Genomic DNA, 25239 nt, shown 5'->3' on the forward strand with positions numbered 1-25239 from the left:
AGAATATGAAAATATATAAGCAGCATTCATGTAATACAGAATTCCTGAGAATAGTGTGTGTTATCAATCTGTGAAAAATAATTTGTATTCACGTGAACACTATGATAGAAAACATTTTCTTTCAACTAAAGCAGAGTGATCTAAAGCTAACATATGCTGCGGGGCTGTCGACACTTCACTGCCAACTGTGACAAAGGCATAACTGGAGTCCACAGCGGTGTGCCAAAAAAGGAAAATGTCGGACACTTCTCTCATTGTTTCTCTATTTTACTCAACTGTTTTAAAAATAACAGAGAAGGCATTTTCTAAATCAAAGTGTTATGATTTTTTGTATTAAAAATAACTTCCTCTTCTCATATTTTTACCTCAAGTAAGTAATCAATATTTGTCTGATGGGATCAAAGTTTCTCAGAAAGAGAAGAATATTCAAGGACATACTTGTTATTCTTTGTTCTTCGGTAAGACAGATCTCTTTGTCTTGTGCCCCTAAATTAGAAAAGATGTAAAATGCTGAGTTTATTTGTGTCTTCAATAGGCTTAAAAAGAATTAGAGAGTATTTATTCCCAGGCAAGTGTACACATTTTATTTACAAAGACAAGGAAATGTAGAAGCTACAAAAATGGATGCATTTAAAACTCCTTTGTGGAGTTAGTGGAAGTAGTTGTTATAAATAAGCAGGTGGCAGAAAGAGAACCTCTCTGGCAACTGAATGGAAGAGTTACACGTGGCAAGGGCACGTGAGGGAAGTTTTAGAGTCTGAGAGCCTTCCCGGTGCTCAGAATCAGAGGGCAAGCAGGAAATTAAATATTTTTTAACAAAACAAACAAATTGATCAAAAACTATAATTTATCAGCTTTTCCTTGGAGGGAAAGAAGGAAAAAAACAAGACATTTTCAGTGTTGAATTGACTTGATGGTAACACGTTTAGTAAGATTTTTTTTTTTTTAGTTTTCTATTATGAGAAAAGTTAGCTTTATTTCCATTGTGTTTAGTGTGATTTTTTACATTTTGGGAAGAACGATGCTTTACTTAATTGGGCAAAAATAATCAGTTGTCGTGTCTTGTGTGAGTGTGTGTGTGTGTATCCCTCAGCCCCACTCCCACCCACCCAGAAAAAGAAAACTGATAGTAGCCTTGATTGTTTTGCAAGGAAAAGTAACTTGATTTCTATCATACATTCCCCTACTTCAACTCTTGTCTTTCTTCCTGTTTCTTCTTGTTGCATATCCACAGTTTATGCCTCACAGCACTTGCTTTAGTTGAATACCCTATCATTCCCCATTCATCAGTCTGTGAACAGACATATTCACAGATAGAGTCCACATTGATACAGCAACTCAAATCAGACTCAATTTTTCTAATTCTGTGCATCTACAAAAAAATCAAAACGATGTCTTTAACAATTAATTTAACTTTGTTTCTAGAGAAAATCAATCTGTCGAATCAATGAACAAACCAATGTACTGAAAAAATAATAACAGAAAACTCCCTTTAGTGATGTAAAATAAAGCAAAAGTTAAAAAAAAAAGTCTTTCTACAAATAATACAGATTTATCTTCATGCATTGTTTTCATTAGCTCATGAACAAGAGTGCACATTGTTGGAAAAGCACAAGTGTTGCAAAGCATTTGGCTCTGCAAGTCACAAAGGCATACTGTAGACGTGGTCTCAGAGCTGCAGAAATAGTAGTTTGGATTATACACTGCCGAGGTTTAAAAGGACAAGGAAAATCAACATATTTACAGGAGTTGAAGATAACACTTTGGGAAGGCTGTTAAAATAAGTCGGAGGGGGAAAAATTATACCCACTATAATACAGCATGCCACAGTAAAGTATGGGTTAGTTGCAATCTAAATAATAGAAGGATGACCACTCATATTTTCTAAGTATGTGACTCTATTAGCATTTAATTAAAAACAAACAAAAAAACGTGCAGTTCAACTGGCTCTGCCAGGGAGAAAACCAATTTGGATGTAGCCAATGCCATACAATATTCTTTTAAGAATGGTAATCTTTTTGGGATCTTAGATTTTTGGTTTCAGTACTAAAGGTGATGTGCAACTCTTCAACTGCATAGTTGATGTAAAGCAGCATTAAGTTCCTTTGTGGCACAAATCCATAATCTCAGCAAGAGGTAAGGGCAATTCCTACGAGCCTATAAGCTGAAGGGACACTGAGTTCTGGCAGCAAAGGCAATAACTGATTTAAGTCATTTCTTTGAAGCATATCAACTGGACCGAAGGTTTGGAAGTCAGATTAGTATGAGCGAAGACCACACGAGATTTTAAGTCTTGCCTAGCTTTTGAACACTGACCTGGTTCTCTGTGGCTAGAAACCTCATCGCTACCCTCCCTGTACGCTGCAGCTGATGGAAGGTGGAGTTCTCCAACCACACAGCTCCTTGGAGCTGACTCTGAAAATTATATCCTGGCTCCCTGCAATGGCAATCTAACTGTTTTTTAAGGTTATGTGTCATCTTTTTCTTCCCTAGAAGCTGGATACTTCAAATCTCAGAGAAGGCTGTAATGCATTTCCAAGTTGCGTATTATACACACAGTTTGCCAAGTATACTTTCCTCCCAGATCCCACCTAGAATTTGAAGTTGACCACTCCTTCCCACTAGTGGTACCCCCTGTACTGCGTAACAGGTTTCAGCTAAGGCCATTCGTGGTGGACAGGCTGACCACATTTCTTCCGCTGTTGCTGCAGATGTTCTAATTCAGCCTCATACATCATTTCTTGGACTAAGTATTTCTCCCGTCTTATCCGGTCATATAGATCCTGTGGTACGTCCGGAATCAGAAATGCGATGAACGACTTGATCCCAAAAACAAGGTGCTGGAAATTTAAGAGCAGAAAGTACACTTTTCAAATATTCTGGAGTGCTAATTATAAAACAGAACAATCATGAGCAATGTTGCATTTCCTTAAACTCAAGTATCAGAACACAGAATGTACCAGCTAGAATATAATTTTCAAAAATTACATTGGGGATACTACCGTGGCCCTTTAACACTTAAATATTAGGAGGAAACAAGATTCTTTCCTCTCCTGGCTGCCACACGTTAAAATAAACATTGAATGATTCTTAAATTCAAGTCTATAAAATCCTTACATGGTACACAATACTGTTATGGCATGCATTGTTATGGACAGATGGGAAAGACCATGTCCAGGGAGAAATCAGATCCAATAGATCATAAAACTACAGTAGAAACCATGTAGCATATGGTCTGCTTGCGATGTTGGGTTTAGATTCAATCTCCAGCATAGGAACGTTTACTCTATTGTTAAGTTCATATACCATAATTGCTTTAAAATATTTTATCACTATTATGGAACTTTTCCTATAATAAAAATATACTACTGGGATTTTAAAAAACAAATTGACAAAAAGTATTATATATAAAAATAAAAGCACAGGAGCAAAACTCAAAGGTGTGAACAAACCCTACTCTCACACTCATTAGCGATGTAACCTTAGACCAATCACTTCCCTTCTCTGTGCCTCAGTTTCCTTGTCTCTGAAAAGGTGATAATGATGTTATCTTTTATAAAAGTTGGCATGAGTCACAAGACCAAATGGGCAGCTCCTGTCCAAAAGCAGAATGAGAAGACTGGAAGGGACAGGAACTGGTCAAATGGACATGAAACCCAGGGTGGAAAGGGAGAGTGTGCTGTCACATTGTGGGGTTTGCAACTAATGTCACAAAACAATATGTGTATTAACTTTTGAATGAGAAATTAACTTGAGCTGTAAACTTTCACCTAAAGCACGATTAAAAAAAAAAAAGTTGGCCTGAGGATTAAATGAGAAAACATATGTGAAGAGCTTAAAAGAGTGCTTGGCATACTGTGAGTTCTATTTAAACATTAATCCCTTTTATCATAAATGCATCCTTTCCCTTTTCCCATGAAGAAGAAAGGTAGAACTTCCAAATTCTCAGAAACGAAAAAAAAAATCTGATACTAATAGTGATTAGGATGATCTTTGGAAAAGAATACATTTACCTAAAGGACTTCTAGTAAACAAGAACTGTAGGTGGAAGGGAAGAATGCAGGGAATTTTTAATTGTGCTTGCTATGTGTCCTTGAAAACATCATTGCCAATTACGCCATATCTAGGAAAGCACAGTAAATCAAGTCATATTTTCCTTTATGTATAAAAGTGGATAATCATGAGTTTCCTTCCGGACCAAATATCTATTTTGGAATGATTTACAGAAATAACCAGCAATATGTCTTAAGAAACAAAAATTAAAAAAAAAAAAAACAACAAGCATTTACGCCAAAGTTGAAAATAAGACATGATTGCTCACACCACTGCTGTTCAACGCAATGTGGAAATTTCTAGCAACCCCGTAAGGCAAGCAAAAGAAAAGGTATAAACTTGGAAGTCAAGAGGAGAAACTGTCATTATTCGCAAATGGTATTATTAATGGCATTATTAAATCCAGCTGATTTGACAGACAAATGTTAGAACCACCAGGAGCTCTCAACAAGAAACTACGCTCCTCTTAGAAAGATCAACACCATTCCAGCACACCAACAAAACTTAAGTCAATCATATGAGGAAAAATGCCATTTACAATAGCAGCAGAAAATATCTACAAAGTTTATAGGAATGAACTTTAAAAGGAACCAACAAGCTACTTTCAGAGAATATTTTTAAAATGCTTCAAGGTCATAAAAGTTAGCTGAATAAATTCCATGTTGATTAATGAAACAGCATAAATTTGCTGACAGGCGAAATTTTCCTCAATAATTTCTACAAATATCATTCTAACCAAAATTCTTGCATGATAGTAAGAGGTCCTTGGCTAAGCAAAAGGTTTGCAGTTAGAATCCACCAGCGGCTCCTTGGAAACCCTATGGGGCAGTTCTACTTTGTCCTATAGGGTTGATATGAGTTAGAAGGGACTTGATGGCTACAAGTTATGGGTTTTTTTGGGGGGAGGGGTGACTTGAAAAATATGAATTCTAAATTTATGTGAATAATTAACCTCCAAATAGCTAAACAATTTTGGAAAAATAAAAGCAAATATAATGGAGGTGGAGGGTTCACTGCCAGAATTAAATTATATTACAAAGCCACCACACTTAAATAGTGTGATACTGACCTAAGAACAGAAAAATAGACAAATATATCAGAATACAGAGGCCAGGGATACACCCATGACTATATAGAAACTTGAAATTATTGAAGTGGAATTACAAACCTGTGAAGAAATAATAGATTATTTAGTAGACAGTGCTGTGAAAATTATCTTACTACATGGAGAAGAAGATAAACAAGCTTTTTCCTCAGGCTATATAAAAACAAACTTTAGGTATCTTAAACAAATGTTAAAGGTAAATTTTTTATATAATTAATAATAAAAAGTGTAACAGAGTTTTTTTGAACTTCATATGAGGAAATTTCTTAAATAAGATACACAAAATAAATAAAAAAACATAAAGGAAAAGCAATGATGGTTTTGACTATATCAAAATTAAACATTAGCTGTTTATAAATAAAATTGAATGATTATAGACAGGAAAAATATATTTGCTATGTTTATAACTGGCAAAGGGATAATATGTGGGATATATGTTAAAAAAAAAACAAACCGAAATTCAGTAGCAAATATACTGGAGACTCAGCTGAAAATAGGCCAATGTTACAAAATTACAAAAAAAGAAACCAAAATGGCTTTCTAGTACAAAAAGTGATGGTCAATGCCGGTAGGAAGAAAGCTAGAACAAATATAGAAAACAAAATAAATAAAAAAATGTCATCTTACTCAAATTCAACTGAAAAATATTAGAAACTCAGGTCATATGAAGAACTGGTGAAAATGTAAAGGACTGGGAAACCCTCATCCACTACTGTTGGCAGTATAAACAGCTGTGGTCATTTGGGAGCACAATCCGACATTATTTCATGAACCTGAGTAGGCACCTAAACAAATGATTGCACACCTGGGTATACATCCCTGAGAAACCCTTAAACATGTTCATGAGGTAACATGTCTAAGATTGTTAATAGAGATTTATTTTAGGTACAAGAATTGATTTAAGTCTAAGTACCCATCCAAGTTATGCCCGTGGTATTTTCAGTCCCCTCATATGCTTGTGACAGCTGGACGATGAATAAAGAAGACCGAAGAAGTGATGCCTTTGAATTGTGGTATTGAATGAACAAATTTGTCTTGGAAGAAGTACAGCCAGCATGCTCGTTAGATGCAAGGATGGTAAAACTTCGTCTCATGTACTTTGGACAGGTTATCAGGAGGGACCATTCCCTGGAGGAGGACATCATGCTTGATAGAGGGTCAGCAAAAGAGAGGAAGATAGTCAATGAGATGGGTTGACACGGTGTCTACAACCATGGGCTCAAGGATAGCAAGGATTGTGAGGATGGTGCAAGACTGGGCAGTATTTTATTCTGTTGGTCATAGGGTCGGTATGAATCAGAAATGACACGATGGCACCTAACAACAACAGCCCATCCAAAGGGGAATCTGGTATTTACATTCGATGAAATATCATGTAGTAAGAAACGATCTACACGTGGGTAGATTTAATGGCTAGCTCTCTCCCTACCAAAAACCAAACCTGTTGCCCTTAAGTCGATTCTGACTCATAGCAAACCTATAGGACAGGGTAGAACTGCCCCATAGGGTTTCCACGGAGTGCCTGGTAGATTTGAACTGCTGACCTTTTGGTCAGCAGCCGTAGAACTTAACCACTACGCCACCAGGGTTTCCAGATCTCTCTCTAGATCTAATAAAGATAAACATATGAAACGTAAAATGTGTTTTAGTATAGAATACCATTAATGTAAATTTGAATAAAGAACACACACAAAAAAGTGTATGTAAAAATATACACATTAAAAACTGACTTTCCTAAATTATAAATATGCCTAAAGCTCTTATGCTACTGGTAATAAGTAGAAAATATCATTTTATCGGGAAATATTTTTTAGGCAATAGAGTCTTTAAGTAACAGAATTTCAGATCTGGATGAGATCTTAGAGGTAAGGGTTTCATTTTACACAGGAGGAACAAAATCTGAAGTACTTTAATGGAGATCAGTTGAGAGGCACAGGTGCCCTTAATGAGATTTTTCCCAAAAGTCTTAGCAATGGCCTTGCTTTTCTCTCCATAATTTTGGCCATAGGAAAGAGATGCATTCAAAGTCTTTCCATAGATCCTAGTGCTGGTTCAGAGAGTAGATACTCAATAATATATTCTAGTGCTAAGTGCTTCATGGTATCAGCTAAGTTATATACTAAACAAAGCAATAACACCGTAACTTCCCCAAAATGTCTTCATGGGACAACAATCTAATATTGCGTGACTGACAGTCAGAATCTGTGCACTTTTTATAAAAGTGTTCTCAGGCATCATTTATTGAATCATCCAATGTCCCTTATACAAATATGCACGTGATCAAATGTAATTCAAGTTGATTGTTCAAAATATGTTTCTCCATCTTGACAAAAAGATATGCATTCTTTTCTCAGATGATGAAAATCAGGTAACCCACCCTTTCCTTTTTAAACTTAACCACTAGGAGACTCAAACTAAGTTTTCAGTTCAACTGTGTGGTAGCTTCCTTTACCCTGGGTTTCTGATACAAAAACTCACTAACCTATCTTCTAACATTTTTCCACTCTTGCTTTTTGACTCTTGTTAGAATGGTTTCACTGTAGCCAAGCCTTTTCTGAGGAAATATTCAATTCCTTTTTCAGAAATCAATGAGGAGCTGGCTTCAAAGAGACAACTGATAAATCAGTTGGGAAAACATTTACCTACAGTAATTTTCTCCTAAGTCTGTGACTAACCTCAAACACGATAATGAAGGCCAATCGGGCAGCAAGGATATGCCAATATTGTAAGGTGAACTCATAGGGTTTGGAGCTCCAAGGGGGACCTCTGTAGTCTCGGTACCTGAAATCCATAAAGCCAAAGAGTATAAAAAACAGAGGACAGAGCACAAAGACCAAAAATGTTCTTGATTTTCTAAAACTAGCAAAAATGACAGTTTAAATGAACTCATTAACATGTAGAGGGGAGAAGATGAAATGGCAAAAGCAAGAAGGAAAGAAAGCTAATTTGTAAGTTAGTACCTGCAGTAACCAGATTTTCCAATGCCAAGCTCACTCAGGTCAAAGAAGGATAGGCTATTGTTGACATACCCCTTTAAGCAGCTGGAAAAAAAGAAAAGTATCATGTGATTCAGGGAGCCACAAATTCCTAGTCCAGTTTTTTCACTACAAATGATAGACTTTTATAAGTGCCTATTACTTCCAATCTCGTTACAAATTCCTAACAACTCAGTTCTCTTATTCCACTACCTTACTCCACTGCATCTGTACTTGTGCTGTAATGAGACAGCTTCCTATTAGGCTATTTTCTTGAAATAGCTCCCATCTTGCCTTTTCATTTATATTTACTAACTGGAAACCCTGGTGGCATAGTGTGCTACGGCTTCTAACCAAAAGATCACCAGTTCGAATCCACCAGGCTCTCCTTGGAAGCTCTATGGGGTGGTTCTACTCTGTTCTATAGGGTCGCTATGAGTCAGAATCGACTCAACAGCAATGGGGTTTTGGGTTACTATGCAGTAGAGGAGCCCTGGTGGCGTAGTGGTTAAGCATTCAGCTGCTAACTGAAAGGTTGGTGGCCCGAGCCCACCAGCACTCTCCACGGGAGATGCAGCAGTCTGTGTCCATGAAGATTACAGCCTTGGAAACTCTATGCGGCAATTCTACTCTGTCCTAGAGGGTTGCTGTGACTTCGGATTGACTTCATGGCAACAGGCCTTCCCATGCACTAGGCATTGTATTATTTCCTATGCATTAAAAACGTACATATATGTAAATTTAATAAATATCTTGCAACATTTGCCATTTCAACATTGTTTTACATGTACAATTCAGTAACATTAATGACATTAACGGCATTACCTTTAACATAAGCTCAGTGCATGGTTTTGTAACACCAAATATGGGTCATTTGGAAAATATTAGTCACTGGATTATACAGATCTTCCAAATATTGGCACATTTTTACTATAGAATATATTTTTAAAATCACTTTCATTAATATCACCATTGATTATATCAGAAAAAAAAAAATCTTTAAGTACCGGCAAACTTTCAAGCTCACAGTGGTAGATAAAAGTTCTCCAAAATTCTAATTTTCACTTCAAAGCTTGAATGTTAGCAGCAGCGACAAATACTGTCAGTTATTCTACTTAAAATGACAGGCTGATTTTGCACATTTGCAAAAAGAGTGGGTGGAAAATGCCAACTCTAAATAATCCTAGTTTGTCTAGCAAGCTTTATTTCATGTTGAAAAAACAAACAAACAGCTTGTTCAGTTTGGAACTCAATAACACAATTCAGTAACACAAGCTCTTTTCTTTAAGGCAACCATCATACTTCAGAATGGAGCAGAAGCAATTTATGTGAACTTCTCATTTATATTCTTACTCAAGGGTATGTATTTGATTAAATCAATTGCTACGCCTTCATCAAGAGCATTATGAAGTCAAATTGGCATTTTATTTTATATTTTTATGGTGATGATATAGCAAGGAGGAATATAAATATAAAAAATATAGTCATTATTAATTGTTTGGTGCAATTGCCTTGAGTCATACAAAGGCATCGGGAATTTTACTCCCCGCTATTCTTGTACCATCAGTGCAAATGACAATATGTTGAAAAAAGGCAATGGCTTAGTATCATTATAAAAATCGTTGTGATGTGATAGAGCACTGAGGTGGTCTCAAGGCCTCCAGAGATCTGCAGACCACAGGTTGAAGACCACTGCCCTATGCATATAGCTTTTAGGACCTGGATTCGAATGCACATCTATTTCATACTAAACCTTGGATTCTTGTAACTCCAGTGCCACTGTGCCTTCACTTCCCTTCCTGTCATTACAGTTGTTGTTCTTCTTAGGTGCTGTCAAGTCGGTTCCGACTCATAGCGACTCTATATACAACAGAATGAAACATTGCCCAGTCCTGAGCCATCCTTACAATCATTGTTATGCTTGAGCCCATTGTTGCAGCCACTGTGTCAATCCATCTCTTTAACGATCTTCCTCTTTTCCGCTGACCCTGTACTCTGCCAAGCGCGATGTCCTTCTCCAGTGACTGATCCCTCCTGACAACATGTCCAAAGTATGTAAGATGCAGTCTCGCCATCCTTGCTTCTAAGGAGCATTCTGGCTGTACTTCTTCTAAGTCAGATTTGTTCGTTCTTTTGGCAGTCCACGGAATATTCAAAATTCTTTGCCAACGCCACAATTCAAGGGCGTCAATTCTTCTTCGGTCTTCCTTACTCATTGTCCAGCTTTCACATGCACATGATGCCATTGAAAATATCATGGCTTGGATCAGGCGCCCCTTAGTCTTCAAGGTGACACCTTTGCTCTTCAACCCTTTAAAGAGGTCCTTTGCAGCAGATTTGCCCAACACAATGCGTCTTTTGATTTCCTGACTGCTGCTTCCATGGCTGTTGATTGTGGATCCAAGTAAAATGAAATCCTTGAGAACTTCAATCTTTTCTCCTTTTATCATGATGTTGCTCATTGGTCCAGTTGTGAGGATTTTTGTTTTCTTTATGCTGAGGTGCGATCCATACTGAAGGCTGTGGTCTTTGATCTTCATTAGTAAGTGCTTCAAGTCCTCTTCACTTTCAGCAAGCTAGGTTGTGTCATCTGCATAACACAGGTTGTTATAGTCCAGCTTCTCATATTATTTGCTCAGCATGCAGATTGAATAGGTATGGTGAAAGAATACAGCCCTGACGCACGCCTTTCCTGACTTTTAAACTAATCGGTATCCCCTTGCTCTGTCTGATCAACTGCCTCTTGATCTATGTAAAGGTTCCTCATGAACACAATTAAGTGTTCTGCAATTTCCATTCATAGCAATGTTATCCATAATTTGTTACAATCCACACAGTAAAATGCCTTTGCATAGTTGATAAAACACAGGTAAACAGCCTTCTGGTATTCTCTGCTTTCAGCCAGGATCCATCTGACATCAGCAATGATATCCCTGGTTTCACGCCCTCTTCTGAAACCAGCCTGAATTTCTGGCATTTCCCTGTTGATACACCACTGCAGACGTTTTTGAATGATCCTCAGCAACATTTTGCATGCACGTGATATTAATGATATTGTTCTATTAATTTCCACATTCAGTTGGATCACCTTTCTTGGGAATAGGCACAAATATGGATCTCTTCCACTCAGTTGGCCAGGAAGCTATCTTCCATATTTCTTGGCATAGACAAGTGAGCACCTCCAGCGCTGCATCTGTTTGTTGAAACATCTCAGTTTATATTCCATCAATTCCTGGAGCCTTGTTTTTTGCCAACACCTTCAGAGCAGCTAGGACTTCTTCCTTTAGTACCATCGGTTTCTGATCATATGCCACCTCTTGAAATGGCTGAACATCGACTAATTCTTTTTGGTATAATGACTCTGTGTATTCCTTCCATCTTCTTCTTCTTCTTTTTTTTTTTTTTAATGATTTTTGTTGTGCTTTAAGTGAAAGTTTACAAATCAAGTCAGTCTGTCACACATAAGCTTATATACACCTTACTACATACTCCCATTTACTCTCCCCCAATGAGTCAGCCCGCTCCCTCCCTCCAGTCTCTCCTTTTGTGACCCTTTTGCCAGTTTCTAACCTTCTCTACCCTCCCATCTCCCCTCTAGACAGGAGATGCCAACACAGTCTCAAGTGTCCACTTGATAGAAGTAGCTCACTCTTCATCAGCATCTCTCTCCAACCCATTGTCCAGTCCCTTCCATGTCTGATGAGTTGTCTTCGGGAATGGTTCCTGTCCTGGGCCAACAAAAGGTTTGGGGACCATGACTGCTGGGATTCTTCTACTTTCAGTCAGACCATTAAGTCTGGTCTTTTATGAGAATTTGGAGTCTGCATCCCACTGTTCTCCTGCTCCCTCAGGGGTTATCTGTTGTGTTCCCTGTCAGGACAGTCATCGGTTGTGGCCGGGCACCATCTAGTTCTTCTGGTCTCAGGGATGATGTAAGTCTCTAGTTCACTTCCATCTTCTTTTGATGCTTTCTGCATCTTTTAATATTTTCCCCATAGAATCCTTAACTACTGCAACTTGAGGCTTGAATTTTTTCTTCAGTTCTTTCAGCTAGAGAAACACTGAGCGCGTTTTTCCCTTTTGGTTTTCCATCTCCAGCTCTTTGCACATGTCATTATAATACTTTACTTTGTCTTCTCGAGACGCCCTTTAAAATCTTCTGTTCAGTTCTTTTACTTCATCAATTTTTCCTTTTGCTTTAGCTGCTCAGTGTTTGAGAGCAAGTTTCAGAGTCTCCTCTGACACCCATCTTGGTCTTTTCTTTCTTTCCTCTCTTTTCAATGACTTCTTGCTTTCTTCATGTATGATGTTCTTGATGTCATTCCACAACTTGCCTGGTCTTCGGTCACTAGTGTTCAATGCATCAAATCTATTTTTTAGATGGTTTCTAAATTCAGGTGGGATGTACTCAAGGTTATATTTTGGCTCTCGTGGACTTGCTCTGATTTTCTTCAGTTTCAGCTTGAACTTGCATATGAGCAATTGAGGATCTGTTCCACAGTCGGCCCCTGGCCTTGTTCTGACTGATGATATTGAGCTTTTCCATCGTCTCTTTCCACAGATGTAGTCAGTTTGATTTCTCAGTGTTCCATCTGGCAAGGTCCATGTGTATAGTCGCTGTTTATGTTGGTGAAAGAAGGTATTTGCAATGGAGAAGTCGTCGGTCTTGCAAAATTCTATCATTTGATCTCTGGCATTGTTTCTATCATCAAGGCCATATTTTCCAACTACTGATCCTTCTTCTTTGTTTCCAACTTTCACATTCCAATCGCCAATAATTATCAATGCTTCTTGATTGCATGTTCAATCAATTTCAGACTGCAGCAGCTGATAAAAGTCTTCTATTTATCTTTGGCCCTAGTGGTTGGTGCATAAATTTGAACAATAGTTGTATTAACTGGTCTTCCTTTTAGGCATATGGATATTATCCTATCACTTTACTTCAGGATAGATTTTGAAACGTTCTTTTTGACGATGAACGCAACACCAATCATCTTCAAGTTGTCAGTCCCAGCATGGTAGACTATATGACTGTCTGATTCAAAATGGCCAATACCAGTCCATTTCAGCTCACTAATGCCTAGGATATCGATGTTTATGCATTCCATTTCATTTTTGACAACTTCCGATTTTCCTAGATTCATACTTTGTACATTCCAGGTTCTGATTATTAATGGATGTTTGCAGCTGTTTCTTCTCATTTTGAGTCATGCCACATCAGCAAATGAAGGTCCCGAAAGCTTGACTCCATCCACATCATTAAGGTCGACTCTACTTAGAGGAGGCAGGTCTTCCCCAGTCATCTTTTGAGTGCCTTCCAACCTGGGGGGCTCATCTTCCAGCGCTATATCAGACAATGTTCTGCTGTTATTCATAAGGTTTTCACTGGCTAATGCTTTTCAGAAGTAGACTGCTGGGTCGTTCTTCCTAGTCTGTCTTAGTCTGGAAGCTCAGCTGAAACCTGTCCTCCATGGGTGACCTTGCTGGTATCTCAATACCGGTGGCATAGCTTCTGGCATCACAGCAACACACAAGCCCCGACAGTACAACAAACTGACAGACACGTGGGGGCTGTCATTACTAGATCCCACAATTTGTCATTTCAGTGCCTCTTGTCAATATTATTCTCTCCACTGCCACTTTGCCCTTTTGCCACTTTGCTCTGAAAATTTCCAATCTCAATGACTCTATTCTAATTTAGCTGCTAAGCATACCTGTTAAGAATTAAGCAATAGGATCCCTCTTAATGTGTGGTTTCAATCTTATGTAAGTTCCACACATCTCTGCTTGAAATTATTCTAGATCCCTAGTCATCAAAATATGAAGGATGAAGGCAGATCTGAAATGTAGAGCTGATACCCCACAAACATCATTTTCTCTGGCCACTAGGTAGCAGTAAAGACACCAGAAAATAGGTCTGCCAAACAGCCTATATTTTAAACTCAAAAATCTACTTCTAAATCATTTAGAATTAGAGAAAAAAAAAAAGGACTTTTTTCTTTGCCATTAATATTAAGACAATGTTATATTTAAATAGTGTTTTACGGTTCATAAAAAGTTACCTCATATGCCATTTCTTCATCATAAGACCTGTGAATGTTTTTTGTTATCTGGACCAACTAGGTCCAGATTCATGATGTGGCATTTAGTAAAAGACACAGATAAAACTTGAACCTGTGGTGTCTGATTCCACGTTAAAAGGCCTTGGCAAGACTCCAAAATGTTAATAAAACGAGATAAAATAATACCCAGGCCTTCATTATCTCCTTCTGAAAACTTGAGCTATATTGTGTTCAGAAAGGCATTTTAGCGTTCAGAGAAAGTGTCAGTTGACTAGCAGAGTTAAGAGCTGATTTCCTCCTAAGCCAGGACTCAGCCTGTCGGGGAACAGGTCCTGCATCCTGATAAGCTGTGTGGGCAAAGCTGTTCCTGAAGGAAGGGGGAGGCAGCTTCTCTCCTGGGAGGACCCATCACTGCCTCCATACCCAAGGCTGATCTCCAGCTAGAGCTTTTTCTTAAGTACCTCCAATTCCTCTCTGTTTCCCAAATCCAATGCCCTCTTGTATTCTTCCCTAATACCTGATTTCAAGAAGGAAAGATCTGAAGAAAAAAAAAAAAAAAAGACTCTCCTAAAGAAGTGCTTCCAAACCAGGGCAATTTTGGCCCCCATGGAATAAATTGGCAGTATCTGGTGACATATTTGGCTGTCACAACTTCAGAAGTAGGGTGGCTGCTGCTAGTATCTAGTGGGTAGAGGCCAGGGATGTTGTTAAACATACTGTAATGCACAAAACAGCCTACCACCAGCCAAAAAAGAAATCCAGTCTAAAATGTCAATAGTGCAGGGGTTAAGAAATCATGTTCCAAAGTGTGGATTTAAATTTTAACAAACAACACATGGAGGCAGGTCTAGGGCAACATTCTCTGCCACCTTAAAGCCCCAAGTTACAAATCTCTTTTGAAAAGTCTCTAGTCTTATAGATGTCTGTTACTTCATGTTCTGTCTCTCCCTACACACTAGTTTTGTTATCTTCAGCCATTTGATTGTGCAGTGTGGATCTCAATTTCCTCACCTATTCAGTCAGAAGATTGCATCAGGTGATTTTTAAAGTCACTTCCAATTCTAGGGAGCCCTGGTGGCACAGCAGTTAAGAGCTTGGCTGTTAACCAAAAGGTTAGCAGTTCAAATCCACCAGCCAGCCACTCCTTGGAAACCCTATGGGGCAGTTCCACTCTGTCCTACAGGGCCTCCATGGGTAGGAATCAACTTGATGGCAATGTTTTGTTTTTTCCTGATTGTAGAATTTGACTTCTAAATACAGGCAGTTCCTAGGTTATGAAAGAGATCTGTTCCTAACTGTGTCTTTAAGTAGAATTTGTAGGTAAGTCGGAACAGGTGATACGGTTCTTATTCAGCCTTAACCTTTTCAATGATTTAAAAGCTGCATGTGCAGTAAGTGAAGGTGTTTGTTATAAGGATTTGTTGCCAGTAGGAATTGGTTCAATCCTTTCAAAGTGAGGACAAATTTACATAATATTAAAGGGCAAGTACCAGTTGTCCTTACATAGTACTTTCGTAAAGGGGACTGCCTGTACATTATAATATTTTTTTTTTAATATTTTGATACCAATGATGCATTTACAAGTAAAAACACAGAGAAACTTCAGAAGTATTTGTTGTAAAAAACAGCCACCCTTTTTTCCTCGCCTGATTTCATTTATGGAACACATAAATGGAATGGTCAGAACCATTACCGTTAATGGTCACAGAACAAAACTTCCCAATAAGTTTCCACTTTTGATTACAAGCATAAAATAAAAAAAAAAAAAAAGAATATTTTTTTTTTTTTCCAGGAAAATGCATAAATTTCAACCTTACTTGTCACCGTTCTCTAACCGATCTGCACAGGGGCCGTATTTGTACTCATAGACTAAACGCGGGATGTAGTCAGACGTAATAGCAATTACAAATGCGTTGGTGATCACAGCCAATATACCGATTCCCTCAAGAATTCCATACCAGATACCTAGTAGGAAAAAGATTAAAGACAGGGAATGAGAATGAAACGATGAAAACACTTCAATCAATATTATTTTGGAAAGTGCATTTTACCTGTATATTGAAACCACAGCTCTGCTGATTATTTACTTTCTTAATATAGTATCTCACTCCAGATATTACAGTTTTTAATATACTTTTCAATAGAGGGAAAGTAGACATAACCTGGAGAGATCTGAAAACTGAAATACCTTTAGGGGTTGGTTATTTAGTGATTCGTGTCTGTAACAATCAGACATGCACAGTATAGGTGCCCAAGGTATTTCTAAGGCTAATCAAATGTACAGATGTGATGAGGCAATAAAGTCAACAAAAATCTTTAAGGTCTACGTGCCTGTGTAAATTTTAAACTATCTGTATTCATTATGGAAACCCTGGTGGCGTAGTGGTTAAGTGCTATGGCTATTAACCAAAGGGTCAGCAGTTCAAATCTGCCAGGAGCTCCTTGGAAATTCTACGGGGCAGTTCTACTCTGTCCTGTAGGGTAGCTATGAGTCGGAATTGACTTGACGGCACTGGGCGTTTGGTTTGGTATTCATTAAGGGTTTTTCCTATGTGTTGGTCAAGTATCTTTTTTAGTAACGACATAAAAAACTAAAACTAGTTGGGTATCAAAATTTGAAGATCATTAATTGGCATTTTCTACTTCATAAATGGTCAGTCTGGCATCAATCATGTAGACGCATACTGAAGTTTTTAAAGTTGTAGGCAGAATCAATATTTTATTGAGTACAGTAAAACTCATGCTCCACTTGGGATTAAATTTACCTTTAAAAATATTGGGAAACCCTGGTGGTGTAGTGGTTAAGTGCTACGGCTGCTAAACAAATGGTTGGCAGTTCGAATACGCCAAGCGCTCTTTGGAAACTCTATGGGGCAGTTCTACTCTGTCCTATAGGGTCCCTATGAGTTGGAATCAACTCGATGGTGCTGGGTTTTTTTGGTTAAAAATATTGGTAAGACAGAAAAAAAGTCCTAGGAATAATAATCAAGGTGCCAAAATGATTCTATAGCATAACCCTTTCCTTTTTTTTTCCCTTTATTTTTCAAACTCTTTGTAATGTGGCTACATTCAGTTATAATTAAAAAAAAAAAGGATATTAAAGTTGTCTTGGTCAGGGAGATCATAAGACAAGAAAGCAGGGTCCATAAAAGAAGCAACATGTAAGTATATAAAAATTAAACATTTATTTATACAAAAGTCACTGCATTCAGTCAAATGAAAGAAATAGCCTGTAAAAAAATATTTGTTTCATAAAAACAAAGGGTTAAGATGCCTAATATACAAAGAGATCCTAAAATTAAAAAAGAAAAACATAGAAAAATGAGCAATGTACATTCACGAGCAAATTGCTATGGAAGCGCAAATAGCAAATGCTTGTATTTCCCATCAGTAATATTGAGTGAAAGGCCCTTTAAAACTGAAGGTATGTTTATCTGTTCGCTTTTATTTTTTATTTCCATTTGATTTGAAAGTCTTGTAACATCTAGCATTATTTAGCAACTGTGGGAACAGAAACGCATACTGTTGTTGGAAGCACGAATTGTTTCAAAATTTTTAAAAAATTAATCTGAAAGCTTTTAAAATTAAAATATGCATACGTTTTAATTCAGTAGGTCTACTTTTTGGGATCAATACTACAGATGTACTGTACACACACATACATGTATGTGATATATAATATATAGATAATCTGTCTCTATTTTCATATCTATATCTATGTGTATATTTATATATATTTATTCTTGTTTCTAGTTAGGAAATAAAATAAGTAAATGATTATAAATAAATAAAATAACTAAATGATTATAAAATATATGGTCCATCCATATTATGAATATTACCACTTTTTTTTTTTTTTTTTTTACTACAATCAATTAGACCAATATGCTTTGAGCTGGAAAAAGTCGATGAAGGAAAACAATGCAAATCCATATAAATATAAGTTTGTATGTGTAAAAAAAAAATACTGAGAAGGAATACATGCTCAACTGTTAGCATTGATTCCTTGAGGCAGAAGAGAAAGGTAAAAGAGGAAAGGATTATTAATTGTTTCTTTTGTTCTGATACAAGGTATAATACAGCAAAATTAAAAACAAATCTATATATTGGAAGGGGCAACAAATTAACAAATGGTAACTGAAGCTGGAATGGGAATTTTATTTTCTTCTTTGACCAATTTTCTAAATTTTCTTTAACATGCCTATATTATGTTAATAATGAAATCAATAAATGTACCAAAATTAAACACTTTTTAGTTGATTCAAGAAATACAAACAAATTGCATGGTATTAAACCTTACAGATAATCCCAAAACCCAAACTCATTGCCCTTGAGTTGATTCGGACTCATAGCAACCCTATAAGACAGAGTAGAACTGCCCCACAGGGTTTCCAAGGCTATAAATTTTTGTTGAAGAGAACACTCACATCCTTCTCCCTCGGAGCGAAGCGGCTGGTGGGTTTGAAGAGTCGACCTTTCAGTTAGCAGCAGAATGCTTAACTGCGCACCACCAGGGCTCCTCTAGAGATTAGTATTTTAAATAGCCTTTGATAGTTATGCAATATGTAAAAAGATAAAATTAACTGAAGAGATAACCTTGCAATATTAACCTGAATATTCCCAAAAAGAAAAGGAGACTGAATTTGCTGTCCCACACTTGAACTTTTTATTACAAAACTGAAGTTTATTAAAACAATGTGCCAAGAATAAGTAGTCAGATCAATGGACATAAACTCTGGAAATACACTTAAATTTATGCAGCATTTGGTATAAGATAATGGAGACAAGTCAAACAGGTAGGAAAAAAATACGATCGTTTAATAAATGCTTTTAAGAAAACTGACTTCACTAGAGAGAGGAAAAAAAAAGAGTAGATCTTATTTTCAAGCCTTTCATCAAAAACAAACGCCAGATGAATCAACAATTCGAATCAAATTATAAAATGCAGAGAAACAAATGAAATAATGCCAAATAAACATCTAAAAAACAAAATAAAAACAATGAGTGAAAAATAATGAGTTCTAGAAGGTCATTTTAAGAATACCACATATGAGAAAAACTATAAGGGAAATATATCAATTTGATTATCAATTTTAAAACTTTATTCATATAAATTAATTAAAAGCCAGCATTTGAAAAATATTTACAGTATATATGTCAAAAGGTTAATGTTCTTAATATTGAGACAAAGATTATCAAATTAGATATAATGGCCAAAAGGCATAAATGAAATCAGTAAGAGAAAAATACAAATAGCCAATAAATACATAAAAATATATTTAATCTCATAGTTATGAAAATTCAAGTAAATATAACAGCATACTTTTTTTTTTTTTTCCTTTCCTGTTGTCTCAGTGGTTATGAGCTTGGCTGCTAACCAAAAGGTTGGCAGTTCAAGTCCACCAGCAGCTCCTTAAAAACCCTATGGGGGAGTTCTACTCTGTCCTCTAAGGTTGTTTTGAGTCATAATTGACTCGACAGCAACAGGTTTTCTGATTGCGAAGGATTAAAAAAAAAGCTCATTACACCTGGAGTTATTGAAAAATGCAGGTATGGACATTTATGTACTTATATGGTACTATTAATTACACAATATTTCTGGAGAACATGTTGCCAAATGTATCAACATTTTAAATGCACATGCTCTTTATTTATTTTTTAAATAATATTTTATTGCACTTTCGGTGAAAATTTACACAGCAAGTTAGGTTCTTGTTTGACAATATCCGCATAAACTGTTTGGTGATATTAGTTAAATTCATCACATTGTGTCAACATTCTCTTTGTGTTCTGTTTGTTCCATTTCCAGTACTCTAATTTCCCTGCCCCCTTATCTTTTCATCTTTGCTTTTGAGTAAATGTTGACCTTTTTTAGTAGGGTGCTGATCTTTTGGGTATTTATTATACTTTATTTTATGTGCCCCTCTGCTATTTCGCTACAAGGTGATTTCAGGAGATAGACTCGGATTTAGGTTTAGAGAGTGTCTCAGGTGATAGTCTCAGGGAGTCCTCTGTTCTCTACTGTTTCAATTTGTCTCACTTTTTTTTTTTTTAAAGAAGAATTTGAGTTTTGCTCCATATTTTTCTCCTATTTTATCTGTGATCAACTATTGTGACCCTAGTCAGAATGGTCAGTGATGGTAGCTAGGTACTATCTAGTTTATGTCTTGTGTATACTTGTTTTTTTTCTCTGTGCTTTTGGCTACCTTCTTATTGTTTTGGTAATCGCACGCAAAGACCTGCAGTTACATCTTAGATGGCTGCTTGCAAGCTTTTAAGACTCCAGACACTACTCACTTCACTAAGATGCAGATTATGATTTTTGTGAACTATGTTATGTCAATTGTTCCATGAGACTATGGTCCTAAGCCTTCAAACCCAGAAAACTAATGTTGGAAGGTTTTTGTTTATGTCTGAGGAGTGTCAGGATTTGTGTCTTCAACGAATATATGTGCCTGCATCCACATAGTTGTATTTACATTTACCTAATCTTCCCCCCACCCATCTGTCAGTTTGTCACACTGTGGGGGCTTCCATGTTGCTGTGATGCTGGAAGCTATGCCACCAGTGTTCAAACACCAGCAGGGTCACCCATGGCAGACAGATTTCAACTAAGGTTCCAGACTAAGACAGACTAGGAAGAAGAACCCGGTGGCCTACTTCTGAAAAGAATTAGCCAATGAAAACCTTATGAATAGCAGTGGAACATTGTCTGGTGTTGTGCCAGAAGATGAGCCCCTCAGGTTGGATGGCACTCAAAATAAGACTGGGAAAGTGCTGCCTTCTCAAAGTAGAGTAATGACGTGAATGGAGTCATGCTTTCAGGACCTTCATTTGCTGACATGGCACAAGGCAAAGGGAGAAGAAAGAGCTGCAAACATCCATAAATAATTGGAACTTGGAATGTACGAAGTATGAATCTAGGAAAACTGGAAATTGTCAAAAATGAAATGGAACACACAAACATCAATATCCCAGGCATTAGTGAGCTAAAATGGATGGGTATTGGCCATTTTGAATTAGACAGTCACATGGTCTACTATGACGGGAATGACAACTTGAAGAGGAATGACATGGCATTCATCATCAAAAAGAACCTTTCAAGATCTATGCCGAAGTACAACACTGTCAGTGATAGGATAATATCCATAGACCTACAAGGAAGACCAGTTAATATGACTATTATTCAAATTTACACACCAATCATTAAGGCCAAAGATAAACAAATCTAAGATTTTTACCAATTCCTGCATTCTGAAATTGGTCAAACATACAATCAGAATGCACCAACAATTACTGGTGATTGGAACTCGAATGTTGGAAACAAAGAAAGATCAGTAGTTGGAAAATATGGTCTTGGTGATAGAAACGATGCCGGAGATCACATGATAGAATTTTGCAAGATCAATAACTTCTTCATTGTAAATACCTTTTTCAACAACATAAATGGCAACTACACACATGGACCTCACCAGATGAAATACACAGGAATCAACTAGACTACATCTGTAGAAACTGACAATGGAAAAGCTCAATATCATTAATTAGTCAGAACACGGCCAGGGGCTGACTGTGGAACAGACCATCAACTGCTCAAATACAAGTTCAAGTTGAAACTGAAGATAATTAGAACAAGTACGAACTTTAGCGTATCACACCTGAATTTAAAGACCATCTCAAGGATAAATTCGATGCTTTGAATACTAATGAACAAAGACCAGATTAGTTGTGCAAGGACATCAAGGACATCATACAGGAAGAAAGCAAGAGGTCATTAAAAGGCAAGAAAAAAAAGACTCAAATAGATGTCAGAAGAGACTCTGAAACTTGCTCTTGAACTTCGAGTAGCTAAAGCAAAAGGAAAAAAATGATGAAATAAAAGAGATGAACGTAAGATTTCAAAGGATGGCTCAAGAAGGCAAAGTAGAGTATTATAATGACATTGCAAAGAACTGGAGATAGAAAACCAAAAGGGAAGAAAATGCTTGACAAGGTGAAAAAATTGAAGAAAAATTCAAGCCTCAAGTTGCAATATTGAAGGGTTCTATGGGGAAAATATTGAACGACTCAGGAAGCATCAAAAGAAGGTGGAAGGATTACACAGAGTCACTACACCAAAAAGAACTGGTCAACATTCAACCATTTCAGGAAGCAGAATACGATCAGAAACTGATGATATTGAAGGAATAAGCCTAAGCTGCACCGAAGGCACTGGTGAAAAACGAGGCTCCGGGAATTGACAGAATACCAGTTGAGGTGTTTCAACAAATGGATACAGCACTGGATGTGCTCACTTGTTTATGCCGAGAAATTTGCAAGGCAGCTACCTGGACAACTGACAGAAAGAGGTCCATATTTATGCGTATTCCAAAGAAAGGTGATCCAACTGAATGCAGAAATTACCAAACAATATCATTAATATCACATGCTAAGTAAAATTTTGCTGAAGATCATTCAAAACAGGCTGCAGGAGTACATGGACAGGGAACTGCCAGAAATTCAAGCAGGGTTCAGAAGAGGATGTGGAGCCAGGAACATCATTGCTGATGTCAGATGGATCCTGGCTGAAAGCAGAGAATACCAGAAGGATGTTAACCTGTGTCTTATTGACTATGCAAAGGCATTTGACTTTGTGGATCATTACAAATTATGGATAACATTGCAAAGAATGGGAGTTTCAGAACACTTAATTGTGCTCATGAGGAACCTGTACATGAATCAAGAGGCAGTCGTTTGAACAGAACAAGGAAATACTGCGTGGCTTAAAGTCAGGAAAGATGTGCATCAGGGTTGTATCCTTTCATCATGCCTATTCATTCTGCATGCTGAACAAATAATCTGGGAAGCTAGACTATATGAAGAATGGGCATCAGGATTGGAGGAAGGCTCATTAGCAACCTCCATTATGCAGATGATACAACCTTGCTTGCTGAAAGTGAAGAGGACTTGAAGCACTTACTGATGAAGATTAAAGACCACAGCCTTCAGTATGGATTACACTTCAACCTAAAGAAAACAGAAATCTTCACAACTGGACCAATAAGCACATCATGAAAAATGGAGAAAAGATTGAAGTTGTCAAGGATTTCATTTTACCTGGATCCACAATTAACATCCATGGAAGCAGCAGTCAAGAAATCAAAAGACACATTGCTTTGGGCAAATCTGCTGCAAAGGACCTCTTTGAAGTATTGAAAAGTAAAGATGTCATCTTGAAGAGTAAGATGCGCCTAACCCAAGCCATGGTGTTTTCAATCACCTCATATGTATGCTAAAGCTGGACAATGAATAAGGAAGACTGAAGAATTGATACCTTTGAATTCTATTGTTGGTAAAGAATATTCAATATCCCATGGACTGCCAAAAGAATAAACAAATCTATCTTGGAGGAAGTAGAACCATATTGTTCCTTTGAAGCAAAGACTGTTAGACTTTGTCTCACATACTTCGGACACGTTATCAGGAGGGATCAGTCTCTGGAGAAGGACGTCAAGCTTGGTAGAGGATCAGCGAAAAAGAGGAAGACCCTCAATGAGATGCATTGACACAGTGGCGGCAACAATGGGCTTCGGCATAACAACGATTGTGATGATGGCTCAGGTCTGTTGTACATAGGGTCACTATGAGTCGGAACTGACTCGATGGCATCTAACAACCACAACCACAACAACATAGATACTTGTGTTCTCACCCCTGTACACATCTGTACCTACCCGTATACCAATTTGCCTATACCCATTTTTTTTATTATTCATATAAAGGCACATGGTCTTTAACACAGTTTCATTCTAGGAATTCATCCTGAGAAAATAATCAGATAAAATACATGTATGAAGATGTTCAGCTCAGTGTTGTTTATAAGAGCAAAGAATTGATGGAATTCAAACATAGCCAGGTAGAGGATCGATTTAAAAAAAATGACACAACGTAAAATAAAAATCTATGCAGCAATTATAAAGAATGAGGCAGATCTACATTTATTAACATGGAAAGATATGTATGATATTTTTCAGTTATGAAGAAGTTCATGAAATCACATGTTTATTAGAAACCTACTGACACAAACTTGACTGTGTGTGTATGTGCCTGCACGTATAGAAAGACAGGAAGACTGGTCATTAAAGTATAATACTGGTTTTTCTTGGTTGCTTTTTTTTTTTTATTTATGTATATATTTTTACTTTTCTCTTCTTAACTTTCTATAAAGAGTTGGTATCGCTGTATTTTTTTTTTTTCAGGAAAAAATTAAGTTCTTTGACATTGTACCAGAAAAAGAAAGTAAAAAGAACGCTTTTGTATTTTGGAGTTGTGAGGATAAAAACAACAATTTCTGGGTATATTAGGGCACACAATTAGATTAAATACATTAAAAAAAATAATATTTCATTGTATTTTTGGTGGAAGTATACACAGCAAAACAGGTTCCCAATTAACAATTTCTACACATGTTGTCCAGTGATACTGGTTACATTTTTCACATTGTGTCAACATTCTCATTATTTCAGTTCTACTTACTCTGCTCCCATTAACCTGGTTTCAGAGCTCTCCAACTTTATCATCTATGCTTTAAAGTACCTATTGACCATTTAGTCTCATATAGGTGGTTTTTTAAAAAGAGCACAGTACTCAAAGGTGATATTCTTACTTTATGGACTAACTTTCTATTTAGCTAGAAGGTGACTTGAGAGGGTAGTTTTGGTACAAGGTTTAAAGAATATCTCAGAGTAACAGTCTCAGGCTTCCTCCTGTTTCAGTGGATCCAGTAAGTCTGGATTTTTTGAAAATTTGAAGTTCTGTTCCACATTTTTTTCCCCTTTCTATTAGGATCCATCTATTGTCCTGATTAGAACATTCAGTATTGGTATTCGGGCACCATCTAGTTCTTTAGGTCTCAAGGTAGAGGAGGCCCTGGTTCAAGTAGACAGTCCTGTAGACTGGTTCCTTTTCTGAGTATTGGGTTTCCTCTTTTTTCTTTTGCTCCAGATGAACAGAGACCAACAGTTGTATCTTAGATGGGCACTTGAAAGCTATTACGATCCCAGAC

The 25239-nt window shown here is 37.1% G+C and overlaps 1 protein-coding gene across 1 annotated transcript in view; it reads right to left on the minus strand.

The window, feature by feature from the left end:
• Positions 1-2071: 2071 nt before the first annotated feature.
• Positions 2072-25239, minus strand: part of ANO3 (anoctamin 3) — a 529603-nt gene continuing 506435 nt past the window's right edge. Inside the window, exons 25-28 of the mRNA XM_023550773.2 lie at positions 16013-16160; positions 8119-8199; positions 7834-7939; positions 2072-2840 (exon numbers count right to left, since the gene is read on the minus strand). Coding sequence (XP_023406541.1) covers positions 2658-2840; positions 7834-7939; positions 8119-8199; positions 16013-16160 — 518 coding nt within the window. The 3' untranslated portion in view covers positions 2072-2657. The remainder of the gene's footprint in view (positions 2841-7833; positions 7940-8118; positions 8200-16012; positions 16161-25239) is intronic.

Source organism: Loxodonta africana, chromosome 7 (genome assembly GCF_030014295.1).
Source record: "Loxodonta africana isolate mLoxAfr1 chromosome 7, mLoxAfr1.hap2, whole genome shotgun sequence".
NCBI lineage: Eukaryota > Metazoa > Chordata > Mammalia > Proboscidea > Elephantidae > Loxodonta > Loxodonta africana.